Raw genomic sequence first — 20,559 nt, forward strand, 5'->3', positions numbered from 1 at the left:
ATTTCTTGCTTGAACTTGTTTATTCTGCTCATTCCTTCTTTGGTTCTCATCCCGTCTGCAAGGGTCAGTCACTTCTGACACAAGATGAGGGTAAAGTTAGGGGCTGGGGGACCGCAGGGGTTGCTAGATGATTCGCACTTATGGAGATAAAGAGAGCAAAGCAAGTGACTCGCTCTCTTTTCCCGTTTCCTGCTGGTCATGGAGCAAGGTAAGCTGCATGCAGTTACCCATGGCTCCCCCAACGTGGCAGCCCGGCCAGTTCATTCCCCACCCCCTTGGCTGCCCCACCTCTTCTATTCATTAATTCCCCATTCATCCCCCTCGGAGTCCCTCTTGTACTGTGTTGTATGAAAGGAGAGAAAGTTAGCACACCCTGTGATAAGGATGGAAGAGGTCCTTGTGGCCTTTACAACTCACATTTGGTTAAGGCATTTCCACTTACTTCGTGGCATCTAACCAAGTTTCATCGCTCCTAGATCTCCAACCCCCATGACATCTTGTAGAAATCCCAGGCCTCCCCTACGATATGCTTTCAGATCATAACCATTTCCACAGATCATTTACAAAATAAAATTGGATCATTGATAGATAACAAATGAAGTTGCTTCCTAGTAAAGATTCTCAGTAGATCTAATCTTTGTCTTTTGGTAATCACAATTTATGACTTTTTGTGAGAGAGAATTGTGCACTAAAGGGATGTGCATTGAGAATATTTTTGGTTTGGATATTCATTTTGTTTGGTTCAGTGATTCATGTAATTCAGTCTGGGGCAAAACAATGCATTTGCTTTTTCATGCCATTTGTTTTATATTAAAGTCGATGGGGAAGCAAAGCAATGTATTTTGGGTAGAAAAGCTGAGATTTTCTATCCAAGTTTTTAAAACTTGAAGGCAAGCATCAACAGCAGAGAGAACAGTACTCCAAGACACCAGATGTTGGGCAAAATGGCACTAAGAGTGGCATGAATAGCTCAAGGCACCGTGACAAGTCAAAGAGCCCAAAAAGAGGCATCAGCACCCAAAGGCACTGTGAGAGAAGCAAAACAGTGCCAAGAGTGCAAGAACACTGCAAGGCTCCAAAAGAAGTGGAAAGGTGCACCCAGTGTCATGAAGACCCCAAAGCACCATATGACCATCAGAGCAGCATAAAGAGGGACAAAGGGCACCAACAACAGAGGCATGAACAACCCAAGGTATAGAATGAGGGGTAAGACATTGGGCACAGTGGAATCAAAACCCCTGCCTTAAGCAGCTGACACTAGCATGCCATCATGGAGAGGCAGGCATGTGTATATTATAATTCCGGCTGGTCCAGATGCTGCTAGTGAAATGGATGCTATCCTTTTCTATCATGGTGAGTTGTTGCATAAAAGCATGGAACTGATTGAACGGTATGGGATAACCTGTCTACTGAATGTTGTCTGGGAGGACACTTTGTAATTGGGGGCTAAGAGATTCAGCAGTCGCTTAAATCCCATGTTCTCCGTGATCTGTGGGGCTGGTCATTCAGGACAAACATTTCCCACATGCTTGATGATGCCTTCCTCTTACTACAGGATAGTGAGGTGGTAAAACACACTCTATGGTGGCTTGCTCTGATATTTATTTATTTATTTATTTATTTATACATACACTTTAAAAATATACAGACATTCGTGGGTACATCATGCGGGTTTACAATGTAACAGAAAGACGGAAATTACATAAAACCGGGGTAAGGGGAGAGGGGAGCAGCTGGAAGGAGGAGGAGAGAAGAGCAGGAGGAGGGCAAGGCAGGGAGGAAGGACCGGTGGTGAAAGAGGGCCACCGGAGGGATTAAGAACTATAACTTCGTAGTGTGTGCACTTGGCGAGAGGCACTACGGTCAACTTTGTATAGGTAGGATATCTTAAACATCTAAGAGAGTGGCATGTACAACTGTGAGAGACTTATACATCTATGTGATTATGGTCAGCATCTCAGAGAGTGGCATAATCAACTGTGAGAGTCTTATACATGTATGTGATTACGGACAAGTTTGTGCAAGGTGGGGGTCTTTTACATCTTAAACACTATGAGAGTCTTATACAGCTCTGTGATTTCGGCCAACTTTGTACTGGGTGAGAGACTTATACGTTTGCGAGGAAGATTTGCCTCAGGTACAAAAACTTAGATTGTAAGCCCTCTGGGGATAGAGAAATACCTACAGTACCTGAATGTAAACCGGTGTGATATCTCAGATCGAATGTCGGTATATAAAAAAAAAAAAAAAAAGAAAGAATAAATAAATAAATAAATAATAAGATTATAAATCTATATGAAGAAGGGATATTAACAAGGTGGTAATATTCATAAAGCAGTGCTATTCACAGAGAAAAATTACCGGTATTTACAATGCAGTGGTATTTATAATGTGGAAAATATTCACTAGGGGAACTATGGTCACAGGTACACACAGGTACTTTCGCTGATATGAACTTGGGGGCTGCTTGTTTTCACCTCACTGGAGGTAGAGACCAGGGAATAAGCATGGGAGACAGACTTTCTCTTTTCTATGGCTTTCTTACTGCTGCTACTGCTTTGAGTGGTAGACAGGATTCTCAGGTTAGTACCAGAAGCCTCACCTGAAACAACACTAACAGGGGTTATTTTTTAAATGATGTTGTAAGCCATATTTATAAGATGGCCCAGCATCTTTTTTTTTTTTTTTTTTACTGTTGGCCTTACAAATTGATGGTCCTCTCTAATTCTAAAGTGCCTCCACATCTATGATGTCTTGAAGGATCTCATCTCTCTTTCTGGATCTTTGGGTGCTGCTGTGGGGTTTAGGGTGGACTGGGAGGGGAAAGGTCAAGGATCTGTCACATGTTCTTCTTGGGGAGTGCTCTTTGCTCCAGCTGTATCGCTTTCTGCGGTTGATCACTAGAGGATAAGAACTTAAGAAGTGCCATATTGGGTCAGACAAGGTCCATCGAGCTCAGCATTGTGTCTTTCTCAGAGGCCAATCCAGTTCACAAATACAACAAATAGATTAGCTTTTGGGATTAGATGGGTATCTCACACTGAGGGTTAAGTGCTGGCTTTCCCAAGTCTTCTTTGCTAATAACTGTTTATGGACTTTTCCTTCAGGAACTTGTCCAATCCTCTTTGAACCCCACTATGTTAGTTGCTTTGACCACATCCTCTGGCAATACCTTCTCTGTACCTTTTCTATGTCCACTACATCTTTTTTGAGATAGGAATCACCAGATCTTCACACAATGCTCAAAGTGTATTTGCAACATGGATCTATACAAGGGCATTATGATATTATAAGTTTTGCTCTGTATCCCTTTCCAAATAATTCTTAACATTCTAGTTGCCTTTTTGACCGCTGCCAATTACTGAGCCACCTCTGCCACACACTGAGCCAAAGATGTCAAGGTATTGTCCACAAGGACTCTGAAGTCTTTTTCCTGGGTGGTGACTCCTAACATGTGTACAAGTAATTGGGATTATTTTCCCTATATGCATTACTTTGTGTTTGTATCCATTAAATTTAATCTGCCATTTAGAAGCCCAGTCTTCTAGTCTCACAAGGTCCTTCTGCAATTATTTATAATCCACTGCTGTTTTAACGGCTCAAAACAATTTTGTGCCATCTGCAAATCTGGTGATCTCACTCATCATTCCTTTATCCAAATCATTTATGAATATGCTAATTATCACAGACCCCCCTGGGTCACTCAATTAATGACCTTTCTCCATTTGGAAAACTAATCATTTAGTCCTACCCTCTGTTTCCTGTCTTTTATCCAGTTACTAATCCATAATAGGACACTGCCTCCGATCCCATGACCTCCCAATATTGTAAGCAGTCTTTCATGAGGGACTTTGTCAAATGCTTTCTGAAAATCCAAAGACACTATATTAACCAGCTTACCTTTGTCCATATTTATTTGCGCTCTCAAGAAATTTTGGTGAATTGGTAAGGAAAGACCTCGGTTTGAAAAAATCATGTTGACTCTTCTCCACTAAACCATTACCGGTCAGTAATTTAGTTTTTAAGAATAGTTTCAACTATTTTGCCCAGAACAGATGTCAGGCTCACTAGTCTATATGTGACAGTGATTTCATAACCCTCACGTGCTATGTTTGGGGTTTCTGCATATTTGAGTCATTCCCCATCTTTTGACCATCCCCTTTTTGGAATTGGTCTTGCCCTTTATATAGAGAGTGAGCATGTTCAGAACAAATTCTTGAGAGGCTTGGAGAAGAAGCTCTCTAGAAGAGACCATCTTGACTGAGGAATTGGAGTCCTGGAGCTGGGGAAGATGTATTTTGGAGGAATATTTCTTGTAGGCCTCACAGCTCAAACTAAGGAGTTTTGTGGAGAAAGTGAGATTTCTGGAGATTTTGACCAGTTCCATACAGTAGGGCTAGTACACCCTTTCTGGAAGGGCTGGGTTTTCCAGTTGCTTCAACCCTGTAACCGGTTACCAATGAGACAGCAGGTACTGGACGAGAAGAGGTTTGATATCCAGTTTTGAAGTAAGGAGAGATTTTCCATTATTACCTCCTGCTTATGATTGTGCGAGAGGAGAATTCTCCCACTCTTCAAGGGGAGGGCATATTGGATACTGATTCAGAGCAGTGGAGGTGCACTATGGAGAAAGAAACTGAATCCCTTGGAATTATTTTGCTTTTTATGTTAATGATCTTTTCCGTTTTCGTATGAATCCTGTTTTTTTAAGTTGAAATAAACCTATTTTTGTTGACTGGACTGCTAGCTATTTTCATCTGTTTGACCCCAACTTACTGAAATTTCTCCTTCTGTGAGAACTTATTAAACTGAGATTAAGAGGGTATTTGAGAGTGATCAATAATGTTTTGGATCCCCCCCCCCCCCCCCACCATTTGCTCTAAGGGCCCCCCAGAAGCTTACGCCTCCTGACTGATGGTGGAATCCCTGCACGCCAGTGTGTATTTTTGTTTTGGAAAATAACACTTGGTGCGAGGACTGGTTTTTTCTGAGTGTGATCCCCTGGGCCTTACAGGTTCTTTCCAAACACTGCAGTTTGTCAGTGCTCAGCAATTTCTGAAGTGTGGCTCCTTGTGAAAGGAGTTGGAAGGTTACACTTTGTTTTTATTTTATGTTTTTGTATTTTTTAACTTTTGTTTTTTGCTATCGTATGCTCCTTTGAACTTTTGATAACGCTGTGTTCTGGGACTTGGACCTGTGTTTGTTTTTATGTTTCTTATTTATTTACCACTGTTGTATTCTGTGTTTTTTAGGATTTGTCTTTTATTTATGATTATTGTATTTTAACTTTTGTTTTTTTATATATATTGTACACCATCTTAAACTGTTGTAAAGCCAGCATATAAATCTTAAATTAAAGCAAAAGGAAAGATAACAAAAGCTCAACTTTGGATATTGTAATTTGGAGATGACAGTGGGTCATCCATAAAGATATGTTTAGTCACATGGATGATGCAGTAGAGAGGTCAGGGTGAAGAGGCATACATCAATAGTTAAAGTTGTAAGATTGAGATTTCCCAGAGAGACTGTGTAGAGCAAACTTAAGAAAAAGTCAAGTATACATCCTTGGGGGCATTGACAAAAATGCTGTGGAAAGTCAAGAAGGAGCCAGCACAAGAAACATTGAATGATGAGTCAGAGAAACAGGAGGAGAATCAAATCAAGCTAATTTATAATTAGTATTGCAATTACTGTGTCAAAGTTTTTGTATACTAACAATCTGTCACAAAACTTTGTAACAGGAATTGAAAAAAAAATCAAGACTGACTCACTTGTTCTAACATCATTTGTACAAATCAACATTTTGGGGTCCATCTCAGATGTGCCTGTCTTAACTTCATTCATGTACAGATGCAAACTGTCTCAGAATTTTCATGTGAATCAACTCAGATTTGCTTGGATCATGAAGTAAGAAAATGGGCAAGAAGAGTTTTCATGATGTGAACAGCTCTTACACCAAAACTATGACTATCAATAGCTATCTTACAGCAGCTTGATGCATATGGAGGGTGTTTTGGTTCCTGGGTCATACTTGTCAGGACCGCTGTACCAATAATGGAAATCACAGATAAGTTAGATTTGGGTATGAGCTGCACAAGAAGAGAGGGAGCTTGGGTTTGGATAATCCCTACTTCTTGTCCCTGATTCAGGTGACTCATACTGACTCTAGCTCCATAAGGAAATGGAAAGCATAACTGGGTGTGGCGTAAGCGAGCTGGTTGGTGTCTTGCGGTTTCTTGCGAAACTGATTCTGCCAATAAATCGACTGCCCTTCACTTCTAGAAGTGTTAGGCCTGGTAGTTTTGCTCAGAAGGCATGCTCCTGTCCTGCGGCTTGGCTTATGGGCTTTTGTATTTGATGAATGGTGCTTTTTTGTGGCTCCTCCACTAAATGCGTTTCAGAGATCGAAGTCACATGTATTTGTTTCCCTTGTTCCAACAACTGTGTGCTTCTGAGAATCGAATACAGAAGAGCACAGTGTTTTCACAACCCCCTTCTGGAGGTACGCTTTTCTTGTGATATTTTTGGGATTGCCGCAATGAATATGCATGAGACAGATTTACATACACTGGAGAGGGTTGGAAACTCTGGAATAGCATTAAATGTTATTCTTGCCACCTATTCTCCTTCTTGAGTTAATGCGTAAAAATAAGTTACAATGTTAATGTGAAAATAAGTTACAATGTTATAATGTTTTAATGTAAAATAGTTTGACCCCTAGTCATACTATTCCATTTGTTTTGATGTGAACCGATGTGATGTACGCCAACGAATGTCGGTATATAAAAGCAATAAATAATAATAATGTGCAGATATTCCATTGTAATTGCTGCTTATTTACCCTGCTGTAGATACAATATATAAAAAGTAATCCTCATTACCCGCTTTTCTTCAGTGCAGTCTCCACATTTTGTCCCTTGTACCTTCTAAAGAAATCAATGAAGGAGAAGGGCAAGGATATGTTCAAGTGGCTGGATCTCTGAGGAGCCGCCGTTCTCTTACGGGCTTCAAAAGCAATCATCAGATCGACCCAGGCTGCAGGGCGCTTTGATTTGAAAGTCCCGATGAAGTCTTCTCCAAAAATCTGGCACAGCATATTTTCAAAGGCCAAATCCACACCGACAGATCCGTAGGGGCCACCTGAAGGACACAGAACCCCAAGGAGATTGATAAAAACAATGACTACTTCAAGATCTGATAGCCTGGCAGCAACGAATACATCACCAGTTAACAGGGTATTTCTTTATGAAATGCACTCTAGTGTTTGAATTGATACCTTTCATTTTGATAAGAGGAGGACCATTTTCAGAGATTTTTTATTTGGGTAAACCTATGCCTACCCATGCAAAAATGCCTTTGAAAATTCTCCCCCCGTTCAGTGAAGGTAAAATAATACACTCTGCTTCACAACATGTGTACTTTTCCCTTTGTAGGAAAGGGGGGTAGAGTTAGGTTGGGGAGAGAACATCCGTTTGGTGATTTTATTCTGAAATTACTGCGTGTACTTTCCGGCATGTCTGTTTTGTGCCTGCGCACCATAGCAAGTTTTCAAGAAGGAAACTCCATGAATACAAAGTAGCTGGGAACCTGCAAGCTGCATGGGGATGCTGAATATTGCCTCTGAAATGGCAAAAGGACATCTACCCAATGGCAAAAGAACATCAAGCAAATACGGTGAGTGCAACGCAGATCCTCCTGGACAAGCTGAGCACAACTGTTGCAACTGAAAGGGTCTGTATAAAGCACATTCTTTTCAACGGAGATCATCGATACATGACAATGGGGCAGATTATTAATTTGTTAGTCTGCCCCAGTCACATAATCACAGAGCCCTTCAATTCTCTTATTTCTTTTATGTTACTGCAAGTGTTAAAGTAAAATTGAAAAATTATACTTTCCCAAAGCAGTGACAGACGTGTCCTGATTCCGACACTGCCGACACTCATGAAAAAGGCACACATTTTTATTTTTTATTTTGGGTTTTTATATACCGGCATTCGGGAACGCAGTCCCATCATGCTGGTTCACATAGAACAGGGGTGCATCATAAACATAAACTAAAAACAGTGGTGCGGAAAATGCAGTTACATATAACAGGGAGATTGGAACTTGGCAGAGAAAGAAGAGAAAGGACAGGTTATTAATTCAAACATGTAAACAATAATGGAGATGGTTAATCATGGTGTAATTGGAGATAAGGATTGGCGAGGATGAGATATATTAGTTTGAGTCCGGGAATGCTTGTATGAATATCCATGTCTTTAGTCTTTTTTTGAAGGTTGAGATGCATGTTTCCAGTCTGATGTTAGAGGGGATAGAGTTCCATAATGGTGGAATGGCTGTAGAGAATGCCCGATCTCTTAGCGTGATGTGTCTGGTGGATTTGGGCGGTGGTACCTGTAGTGATCCTTTGTATGCATCTCTTGTCGGTCTTGACGAGTTATGTAGTTGGAGAGGGATCTGTAGGTCAATGGGAGCCAGTAGATGGATATTTTTGTATGTGGTAAGAATGGCCTTGTATATTATTCTAAAGTGTATGGGTAACCAGTGGAGGTTCTTTAAGATGGGGGTTATGTGATCCCTTCTCCTGGAGTTTATCAGTATTCGTGCAGCTGCATTTTGTACCATCTGCAGCGGTTTGGTGTAAGAGGCGGGAAGACCAAGTAGGATGCTGTTACAATAGTCCAGTTTTGAAAAAATGATTGCTTGCAGTATGGTTCTGAAATCTTGGGCATGGAAAAGAGGTCTAATTCTTTTCAGCACCTGTAGTTGGTAGAAACAGTCTTTGGTTGTTTTGTTGATAGTAGCTTTGAAATTCAGACGATTGTCAATTAGGACTCCTAGGTCTCTCACTTGTGTAATTGTTGGTGTGTCTTGCTGTGTTGGGATGATGGTGCTGTTCTCAGAGGTGATGAGTAGGAGTTCTGTTTTGCCTGAATTTAGTACCAGGTTCAGGCTGGTGAGGAGGAGCTGAATTTTTTGAAGGCATGTGTTCCAGTAAGACAGCGTTTTTGCGAGGGAATCCTTAATGGGGATCAGGACCTGTATATCATCAGCGTACAGGAAATGTTTGAGGTTGAGGTCGGTGAGAAGTTGGCATAACGGTGTGAGGTAAATGTTAAATAAAGTAGGAGACAGGGAAGAGCCCTGTGGGACTCCTACTGATGAAGGGTGTTGTGAGGATTCTTTGTTCTGTAGCTTGACCTTGTATCCTCTATTGCTGAGAAATGATATGAACCAGGAGAGTGCTGTGCCTGATATACCTAAGGAGGCTAGCTGGTTAATGAGTAGGGAATGGTTAACGGTGTCAAAGGCTGACGAGAGGTCCAGTAGGATCAGTAAGAATGATTGACCTTTATCAAGGCCCAAGATGAGGTGATCTGTTAAGGAGATGAGGAGTGACTCCGTGCTAAGTGTTTTGCGGAATCCGTATTGTGATGGGAATAGGAGGTTGTTTTCTTCAATGTAATTTGAGAGACGGGTATTCACCAATTTCTCCATAATCTTGGCTATGAAGGGGAGGTTGGCGATCGGTCAGTAGTTGTTTGGGTCATTAGGATCTAGGTTTGGTTTCTTGAGTAGTGGTTTGAGCGAGGCCATTTTGAGGTCATCTGGGTAAGATCCTTGTTGTATTGAGCAGTTTATGATGTCTGACAGGGATTTGGAGATGGCGTCAGGAATTGATAGAAGCAATTTCGAGGGGATGTGATCCGATGGGTGAGAGGAAGGTTTCATTTTCCGTAGGATATCTTGGATCTCAATGGAGGAAGTGAGTTCCAGTTCAGCTAAGCGGGTGTTGTTGACGGCGGTCTGAGGTGAGGTTGATGTATAAACGGTGTTAGAGGGAAGCTGGGTTAGAAGTTTGCTGATTTTGTTGTTGAAAAATATTGCTAGTTCTTCCGCTTTAGATTTAGCTTGGGTGAGAGCTATTTCTGGAGGGCTTGTTTGTGTGAGGTTAGAAACGTAGCTAAAGAGGGCTTTAGCATCGAAGACTAGGTGGTGGATCTTGGATGCGTAATAGTTCCTCTTGGATCTTAGTGTATTGGATTTGTATTGTTGAAGAGTTGATTTATAGGTAGATAGCGTGGTGGTGCTTGGGTTTTTTGCGCCATTTAGCCTCGTTTTGTCTTAGCAGTAGTTTGAGATTTTTTAGCTCTGGGGTAAACCACGGTTGTCTTTTGGATGAATTGGGGTGCGGTTTTTTTGTTGTTAGAGGGCATAGCTTGTTGGCAATGGATTCCGTGATGTTGTTCCAAGAACGTAGAGCTGAATTAGGATTGGTGAGGTCTACTTGAGTGAGATGTGATGATAAGTGATTGCTAAGATCTTCCATGGAGCATGTTTTCCTGTAAGTGAAGCAGGGGGAGGGTATGCGAGGTGGACTGGTGTCTTTTATTGAGAATGAAGATGTTATGAGGGAGTGATCTGACCAAGGGACCTTCGTGTAAGTGGGGTGCTGAACAGGTTTGATTGCTGTATTGACGAAGATGAGGTCAAGTGTGTGGCCAGCTTTGTGTGTGGGTTTGTTGACTAGTTGAGTGAAACCTAGAGCGGAGTATGCTGTGAGTAAGGCTTCGCAGTTGGGTGATAGTTTAGAGTTGTCGACGTGGAGGTTAAAGTCTCCTAAGATTATGGTTGGAGCATCCAGATTGATGAGGGATGTGGTTAGTTCGACCAGAGGAGAGGCGTCCGTTTCCAGGACACCTGGAGGGGCGTAGACAAGTAGAATTTGTAGTTTGTCTGAAGAGAAGAAGCCAATTTCAAGTTTAGAGTTTGTATTGGTGGAGTGCTGAGTGAATCTGAGGTCCTTTTTTGTGGCTAGGAGGATACCTCCTCCTTTTTTTCTTCCCTGGCGTGGAATGGAGAAGAAGTTATATGTCTCTGTGGGTAGTTGGTTAATTATTGCAGAGTCTGAGGGTTTAAGCCAGGTCTCAGTAATTGCGCATATATCCGGTTTCACATCGGTGAGGTAGTCGTTTAGTATTACTGATTTCTTTGTTAGTGATTGCGCATTGAATAATGTTAACGAAAATAGTGTGAGGCCTAGCAGTTGGGTGAAGGGAGTGATCATGATTGGAGATAGGGTTTTAAGGTTGTGGTGCTGGGCCTGTCGAGTTGAATGTCCTTTGGAAGGTGGCCAGTGTGGGAGGATTGGGATCGGAAAATATGGAGACATTCTGAGATTGCTGTGGCAGGGGATGAATATTGGCCGCTGAGGGTGAAGCGTTTGTGGTCCTTAAAGGGACAGTGTGATATGTGATTTTGTTTGTTGACTGGTGAAGCCAAATGTTTGGGGGATGTTTGTAGGTGAGGGAGACGTATTGAAGTGGGATAGCGTTTGACGAGTCCACGGTCCTCTGTCCTCAGGGGCTGCACGAAGGGGCGCACAAAGGGGCAGGCCCCTTTGTCGCGCTCCTTCGGCGCGCGGCGCCTGGTAGAGTGAGGCTTAAATGTCTGTCTGGCTGACCCTGATTGGGTCTCAGGTAGTGGTGTGGGCGGGCCTTGGCGCGGTTATGCGCCGGTTTTGTTTTGCAGGTTTTCGGCGCTTTGGGAGCGCGGCTGGCGCTGGGGTCTCCCGGGTGTGGAGGGCGGGCAGTGACCTTACCTTCCCCCGGCGGGGCTTTGGCGCCGGTCGCGCAGGTCTGCAGTCACGATCGGGAGCGGCAGCGAAGAGGAAGATGGCGCTTCTCAGCGCTGGATTTAAAAGATCTGCCCGGCTGACCCTGATTGGGTCTCAGGTAGTGGTGTGGGCGGGCCTTGGCGCGGTTATGCGCCGGTTTTGTTTTGCAGGTTTTCGGCGCTTTGGGAGCACGGCTGGCGCTGGGGTCTCCCGGGTGTGGAGGGCGGGCAGTGACCTTACCTTCCCCCGGCGGGGCTTTGGCGCCGGTCGCGCAGGTCTGCAGTCACGATCGGGAGCGGCAGCGAAGAGGAAGATGGCGCTTCTCAGCGCTGGATTTAAAAGGTCTGCCCGGCTGACCCTGATTGGGTCTCAGGTAGTGGTGTGGGCGGGCCTTGGCGCGGTTATGCGCCGGTTTTGTTTTGCAGGTTTTCGGCGCTTTGGGAGCGCGGCTGGCGCTGGGGTCTCCCGGGTGTGGAGGGCGGGCAGTGACCTTACCTTCCCCCGGCGGGGCTTTGGCGCCGGTCGCGCAGGTCTGCAGTCACGATCGGGAGCGGCAGTGAAGAGGAAGATGGCGCTTCGCTGAACGACCTCCTGCAGTCCATCTCCTGCCGGCGCCATTTTCCGTACGAAAACGATTCGCGGCGGGAAATCGCTCCCTGACCCCCGCTGGACCTCCAGGAACTTTTGGCCAGCTTGTGGGGGGCCTCCTGACCCCCACGAGACTTGCCAAAAGTCCAGCGGGGGTCCGGAAGGACCTCCTGCCGTCCAATCGTGTTCGTCTATGGCCGCCGCCATTTTTCGGCACCATTTTGGAAAATGGCGCCGGCTGAAGACAACAAGATTCAGGAGCAGGAGCCCGTTCCGGACCGCTGCCGTTCCGGACCGCCGCTGGACCCGCAGGTTATTTAACTCATTTGGGGGGGGTTCGGGAGGGTGGGGGATTTAATTTAAAGGGTCGGGGGTGGGTTTTAGGGGGTTTTAGTGTGCCGGCTCACGATTCTAACGATTTATAACGATAAATCGTTAGAATCTCTATTGTATTGTGTTCCATAACGGTTTAAGACGATATTAAAATTATCGGACGATAATTTTAATCGTCCTAAAACGATTCACATCCCTACTTAAAAGTATAAAACATATGGCCAACCCGGGGGCAGTGCTGCACGCTGCTACATGAAGAGGCAGGTTTGAATCCTGGCTCCTTCTTGCCATGCTGAAGGTCAGGGTTGGGGATGCTATGCAGGCAGCATTCACAGCCCCTGAGGGGGGGAGGGGTCTCGATTATTGCACAATTGTGAGACCCACTGGAGTGCATGCGTACTGGGTTCTAGAGGAAACCGTGGCCTGTAGCCCTTAAGCCAAGCACCATCACTGCACTAGCTGGGCTAAGTGGGGGGGATGGGGGGTATAAAATAGCAGGAAAACACCAGGTAGTTGCAAATTAAAGCTAATGACACGTTGCCTAGTAGAGGACAGTTCTGTCTGATCCACAAGCCCAAAAAAAGAAGCAGAAGAAAACTGCTAGTCCAAAAAAATGTATAAAACTCAAGAAGGAATCCCCAGTCTGCACAGAAGTACAATGGGTCTGCTGCCCCCCACATCAGGGCTGACATTAGAGCAGCCTGTTCTTATCCAAATGAGAAACACATAGAACAGAACAGAACAGAAACACAGGAGAAAAAAAGTAAAGTGCACACTAGAATCACTCACTAAATAAGCAGGCTTGGCCATCAACAGCCACCCTTACGGAAAGAAAAAAACCCAAAACATATAGAAATAGAGACATCTGTGATCTGGCATTTTGGTCTTCCATTTTCCTGTTTCCTCCCACACCACTGCCCACTTAAAGGGAAGGAGAAAATATGATAAATGAAAATAGAAAGAGAAAAGTACATTTAATTAGGCATTTCTACCTCGCCAAACTACAGTCCTATAATTAATAGTAGCAGTTTCAATTTGGGACCCTGTTTTCTCCTACCACATATGTGGGGTTCTCTGCGGCACACTGTGGCATGTGCAGCTAGGTGTAGTCTCTCTAGATGCAGTCATGGTTAAGGATGTGCAGCAGGGACGGATTCGTCCCATTTGGTGTTCATATTCATGGAGAGCCAAATCCGTTGCATAGTTACGTATGTATTTGTTTCCCCAAAAAATCCCCATCCCAACCCTTTAAATTTAATTAACTTCAACCCACCACCCTCCTGACCCCCCCCCCAAGACTTACCAAAAGGACTCCTGACTCTCTGGTGGTCCAGCGGGGGTCCTGGAGCGATCTCCTGCACTCGGGGCGTCGGCTGCCAGTATTCAAAATGGCACCGATAGCCTTTGTCCTTACTATGTCACAGGGGCTACCGGTGCCATTGGTCGGCCCCTGTGACATAGTGAGGGCAAAGGCTATTGGCACCATTTTGAATACCGGCAGGAGATCGGCAGGAGATCACTCCAGGACCCCTGCTGGACCACCAGGGACTTTTGGTAAGTCTTGGGGGGGTCAGGAGGGTGGGGGTTTTATTCATTAGATACGTTGTATTTGTGGGGGTTCGCCATACGTTTCGTGACCCCACGAATACAACGAATAGGGACATATACGTTGCGGATTGCCAATACGTCGTAAACGAATGCACACCCCTAGTCATGGTTCTATCACCATCAGGACCCAAGAGATCACAAATATCTTTGCTGTGTCCCAGTCATCAAGACTATGAGTCATGCTGCTCTGATGATGTGCCCATTCAATAATGATTGAGCCACCATTCTCTCAATCTAGACTGCTCACAAAGACATCTTCAAGGAACTTAAATGGAGAAGGGTCTTTACTTTCTTCTGAAAATCCAGCAAACTATAGTTTCCCCATTCTTCAATTTATTTTCTGGAGCTGGAATACATTGTTTTGAAATTGCATTGCGTCATTCTCATGTACTTCCAAACAGTGATCCCCTTCTGTAATGTGGATTTAGAGTTTAGACAATTTCTCATTCATTTCTTCCAATGAATATACTGTATTTTTGTAAGCATCATCAATTTATTTTTAATGTCCCTCATTTTGCTAAGTAGAATGGAGAATCTATCAACTGCTGTTATGTGTTCCTGTTTTTTTGGCAGGGCATTTCTCTGAGCCTGAAGGCTACCCTCAAAGCAGGACCCTGAACACCTCTCTCAACTTGTCTCCCCTTACATGGAACTCCGCTCTGTTGAAATGACTTCTTCTGTCCTCTCCTCCCCTAATACCACATGCACAAGATTCTGCGCTTTCATCTGCTATGTGGAGCGAAGTACCACTAACCCTTGCCTGGAGCCCTGCTACCTTAAGTTCAGGAAACAAAGCTAAGGCATGGCTTTTCTGCCAGGCCCTCTCCTAAGTCCCACATCCTTAGCCCCACGATATGAACTCCCGATGAAGGACTGTCATATACAACAGAGACACATCTGGGTCTTGAAACTATTCAAAAATGGGTTTCCTATACTAGATCCCAATGCTACACTAATTACAAATTCTGATTTGGAACATAAGCTCTTCTATTGCCTCTGTTTATTTAAATGTATTGTAATCCACCTTGAGACCAACTTTGGGAAAAAGAGGAATATCAAATGTTTATAAATAAATAGAATTTTTATTTATTTATTTGTTAATTTTTCATCTGAAATTCTTGCAGTAATTTTCCTATCAGACACTAGATGGTGCTATGACACAAAACCCAGATAAATAAAGAAGCATGGATGCTGTGGCAGTTCACTTGAATGCACAGAAATAAAGGTTAATAAATTAAAAAAAATAATGCATAAAATGTTAACTTTTTTTATTGGACCAACATTAATACATTTCTTAACTGGCTGTCAAGAGAAGACACTTCTCTTCCTCAGGTCAGAATAGAATGAGCAAAATATCAGTGAATATCATGAAATAGCAGTGAATCATTAAAGGCATTCCAATGATAGGAATCACTGGCATGCCTTTTTTTTTATTTACTTATAAGTAACCCCCTCCTGAATGGGGCACATGTAATATAAGAGGGTCTGGCACCTGAGTAAGCTGTATGCCAGTCTCTCGGAAAGGTTTAATAGGAGTTTGGGTCAAGCAGATGTGTAGTGGAGCCGGGAGCAAAGGCATGAAGAGTGCAGAACAACCTGAGGTGGCTCAAAATTAAGAGAATCCCTTCTATGACACCCTCTGATTTCTATTGTCTCACTGCCCCAAATCTCACCATATCCAGAAAAATAGGGACTCACTTGGCAGATATATTCCAGCAGCCATTTATTACTAAACCATTAGTAATTATATACACTTTTTCCCTGGGACATGGGAACCTTTTGTAGCCTGTGCTACTTTAAATTGCTCAGTTTTCCAGCAGCTTTTGGAATTTTTGCATTTTTGAGATCTTGCTTCTGCTATATTCCCATCTTTGTGTGAGATATACAATCCTGCCCCCTCCACCACTACCACCACCACCAAGCATGTGATTAGGGTCATTGCCTCTTTCTGCTTCCCTGGTGGATCGTGCCCAAGGAGAATGGATAACTTTTAGAGAGAGGAGTTTCTGGAAGAGTTGGAAGACTGTTGAATATTTGGGGCCAGTTCCTGAGAGAAGGACAAAACCCCAGTAACTTGAAGGGCTGAGTCCTAGAGGTTTTCACACCTTTATGTCCAGATAACAGCAAAGGAGAAGACTGGGAATTTACTGCTATTTTGAAAGAGGTTTTTGTGAGATAATAGTTTTTTGAGCAAGGGATTTTTGGCATCTCACTTCTTGTCTCATGCTAGTTGCTACAGAGAGTTACCTTTCCTTCCAGGGTAAAGGCATTTTTTAATTGGATACTGGATTATTTAGGAGAACAACAACTTGGGGTTGTACCATGGATAAAGAGACAATGGCCTTTGTGATTATGATATTCTTAATGTTATTTCTAATTTCTGCCATACTGGCCTGAATCTTACTTTTCAAACTTTAAATACATTTTCATTTGAACACCATCCTCTGATTCTGAGGTTTTTTGCTGCCTGCACCCCAAGGAGAAGATTTTTCACTTGTGTGTACCACTGACCAGTGCCAAGGAAGAGTGGGGTAAGTGTGACTTTTGATGACTGCATCCATGATTGCACCAGAGGCCCAGGAGGTAAAATCTCCCCCCTGACTGGATGAACCCCAGGGGCTCTTGTGAGGTGTGTGCAAGAAAAGGAGAGGTCTGGGACACAGAAAAGCTGCCTGGAGAACTTTGTGATCCCTAAATTTTATGCATCTCATGAAGGAGAGGTTACATTTTTATAAGTCCTTTTCCATCTGTTTCCGAGTACACTCAACAAACACCATTATTACTCATTTCTACTGTGGTTTCTTCTCTTTCTCAGTAGACTATGGTTCTCACAATCTTGAATTAAATTTTACCACATCAGATACTCCAGAAACTCTCTATGGACACTTAGTAATTACTTCCATTCTCAAAAGAAACTCTGTAGCACTTCACAAATTGTTTCTGCCCCATCCAATCAAAAACATAGGACTTTCCTAACCTCACTCTTCTGTGGCTTCCTCATGCCACCTTCTTTTCACTGACTATGGGATCTTCAGGCTTCTCAACCTCTAGGATTCAGGTCAGAACCCCTAGTTATTTCCTCTTGAGAAGAAACTCCTCTCTGCCTTGGGCCTTTCCCCTTGAAAGGCCTCTGCTGGGCCTCTCAAAAGCAGCCAACCCAGGCGAACCCACTCCCCAGCAAGGGTTATCTCCAACTTAACCTGCCAAAATCCAACCCAGCATTTTAATCTGGAGTAACACTCCCGCTATAGGACTCTTCTCCCCATACTTCTTAAAGGAGAAAACGTATCCCATAAGAATCCAATAATCTTCATTCCACATTTACACATTAAACTTCAACTGCCATTTGGAAGCCCAATCTTCCAGTCTCACAAGATCCTCCTGCAATTTATCACAAGCTGCTTGTGATTTAACTACTCTGAATAATTTTGTATCATCTGCAGATTTGATAACGTCACTCGTCATATTCCTTTCCTGATCATTTATAAATATATATTGAAAAGCACCGGTCCAAGTACAGATCCCTGAGGCACTCCACTGTTTACCCTTTTCCACTGAGAAATTGACCATTTAATCCTACTCTCTGTTTCCTGTCTTTTAACCAGTTTGTAATCCATGAAAGAAAATCGCCTTCTTCAAATGGTCAAAAGCCAGTTACTGCTCATAGGTCCACTTGAAAGGAATTCCCTTTTTAAAAACCTCTTTTAGTGAAGCTGCCAATTTGGAGAAACCCAGGATGTTGTATTTTCTTAATGTTTTTTTGTATATAGCATTGGTATATGGCATTGGACCACTGAATTGACCTTATTGGGGTCCATCTGTATTCCTTCAGCAAAAAGTATGTGTCTCAGAAACTCCAGCAATCACTTGTCAAATTCACATTTCTTGAGTTTGGCGTACAATTTGTGTCTCTGGAGATAGTCCACCTGACAGACCCACTGATCATGCTCCACCGAATCTTTGGAAAATATCAAGAAGTCATCCAGATATATAATTACAATCTAATCTGGCATATCATGAAATATTTCATTCATCAGGCTTTGAAAAGTAGCAGAAATGCATTCAAAACACTCTCCTTCCCTGATTGGGACAAGATAAATATGTTGCCCTCAAACTGAACTTATTAAATATTTGGGCTGCCTGGAGCTGATTAATAATGGGCAGAGAGTAGTGATAAGTAATAGTCATGATGTTCAGTGCCCAATAATCAATACAAGACTAGAGGGAACTGTCTTTTGGCACAAAGAAGATGGGTGCTTCTGTGGGTAAAGTCAAATGAGTCCTTTTCTGCAGGATTTCCTTTTAAGTATTCACAGAGCCTTCAGTTCTGGCTTCGACAAAGATTAGATTCTCCCAAAAGATGTCTGCCAAAAGGGATGGCTGCATACCTGTGGGACAGTCATATGGTCTATGCAGAGGAAAGTGTCACGTCCCTTTTTTTTTTTATTAAAGAAAGACATCTCGGCATGCTACATCATTTTAGGGTAGTTGTCCAGTACAATTTTTGAATGCCAGTCAACATGGATTGCCTGGATTCCCATTTTTGAGCCCTACTTCTTGAGCCTCTTCATTAGGCATGACATTTTTTCTGGCAATATGTTGATGGGAACATCTCCTGTTGAATCTTCCAGTTGATATGTGGTTCATGTCATACCAGACACAGAAGACCTAGAATGACTACAGAAGTCTGGCACTTTGCTGAGGTCAAAATGATGAACCTCCTGGTGGTTATGTATTGTGGTTAAAACAAGTTCAATCTCATTGGTTACCGGCTCTGATGACATGGGAGAGCCCAATGATCTTTGCCATGATACTTAATCCCATCTGTTATATAGGAACCTGGTGCTGCTGAGCAAGTATGAGGTCCAGGAAATAAATAATGCTCCAAAGTTAATCATGACTAGAGCAGGGATTCCATTAACTCCCCAGGAAAATTGTACTCAAATAGTAACATCAGAGAAACAAGTTCCCAGGGCAGTATTGATACTCAGAGGCATAGTTAGCCCCGACCCGTTCCCTTTGTTAGGATCAGCAATCTGTGTTTCCCTGCTGGGAACGACCCTGATTCTGGGGAATACTTTAGCAGGTATTTCGGAAATGTCCTGGGAGCCTGCAATAGAAGGGCAGATCCTCTTGACGGTTCTGCTCCTTTTCTTCTTCAGAGATGCAGAGTCTTGTACCATCAACCAGCATGGGCTCTTTGGAAGTTAGTAGTCTGCCAGTGGGTTGGAGCTCTCTTTCTTTTTCTCTTCATTCTCTCAAGTGTCTCTCAATTGTTGCACGTAGGGTAAAGCAAGACCTCTAGGTTGATTGGCGTTCTAGTCAGGCCAATTCATCCTTGATATAGGTTGCTAGATGCCACTGGCAGTTGGCATGTAGTGCTGGTTCATTCCAGTTCAGATCATTTGCTAACTGATTAAACTCTATGGTATATTCAGTTATGTTCCACCTGCCTTGGTGGAGCCCCAAGATCTTGCTTTCCGTCAACTGAAAATGATCTGAAAGCCTGAGAAATGGATCTGCTTGAAGATTGGATCTGCTTGATTCAGGATTTGATCATCTCATTCCAGGAATGGCATTACCCATGCCAAGGCCTTCTTGATGAGCAAGCAAATCTCAAGCTTACTATTCAATTTCCTTCTCTATGTCTTTCTTTCATCCATGACTAGTTGAGACACAACAGATTGTCTTTGAATGTAGACAAAACAGAAATCCTGATACTTTCACATCATCAACTTGATGATATTCCCTCATATCTTTTCTTTGATAAGGTTAAGATTAAGATCTCTAACCAGGTATGGAGTCTAGGCGTACCTCTTTATGCTACTCTTTCCATGCACCCTCACATTCAGACAGTTATGAAAAATTATTTTATGAAACTTTGCATGTTGCATCAGTTTTGCTCCTTTCTCAATCCTGAAGATTTTCACACAGTGCTCCAATCATTAATCTTTTCTGGTTTGGACTACTGCAATACCTTATTCATTGATTTTCCTGCATATGTTCTGAAGTCACTACAGATTATTCAAAATGTTGCAAAGATCTCCTCACAGGAACCAGACTTTAGGAGCACATTACTCCAGTGTTACTATCTCTCCACTGGCTCCCCATCCACTGGATGCTATGAACTAGCCAACATTATTCACAATTTGTTAAATAATGTGAAATCATCCTGACTCTTCTCCATCTTTTTTTGTAACTTATTTTTATTAATTTTTGAGCGTAAATAACCAAAATGTACAGTTTACCCACAATGACACGGCCATCGCAAGGAAAACATGTCAATGACAAATAACTGCACAAACCGCTGTTGTTCAAAAACTGCCAACAAGTCGAAATACTGAAGACAGGTGGGCTCGGACAGCAAAACCAGTACTGCTGAAAACATAAAATAGCAATGCAGACATAAT

General features: G+C 43.1%; 1 protein-coding gene and 1 non-coding gene across 4 annotated transcripts in view; one reads left to right on the forward strand and one right to left on the reverse strand.

Moving 5' to 3' along the window:
• The window catches only part of HSPA12B (heat shock protein family A (Hsp70) member 12B), a 239,122-nt gene that overhangs the window by 18,007 nt on the left and 200,556 nt on the right, over positions 1-20,559 (reverse strand). For all 3 annotated transcript variants that reach the window (XM_029594206.1, XM_029594225.1, XM_029594216.1), the window contains one exon: positions 6,882-7,140. In XM_029594206.1, coding sequence (XP_029450066.1) covers positions 6,882-7,140 — 259 coding nt within the window. The remainder of the gene's footprint in view (positions 1-6,881; positions 7,141-20,559) is intronic.
• Positions 341-468, forward strand: LOC115082817. The gene has a single exon (XR_003854306.1). It is a non-coding gene; the product is annotated as a U6atac minor spliceosomal RNA (small nuclear RNA).

Source organism: Rhinatrema bivittatum, chromosome 1 (assembly GCF_901001135.1).
Source record: "Rhinatrema bivittatum chromosome 1, aRhiBiv1.1, whole genome shotgun sequence".
Lineage (NCBI taxonomy): Eukaryota > Metazoa > Chordata > Amphibia > Gymnophiona > Rhinatrematidae > Rhinatrema > Rhinatrema bivittatum.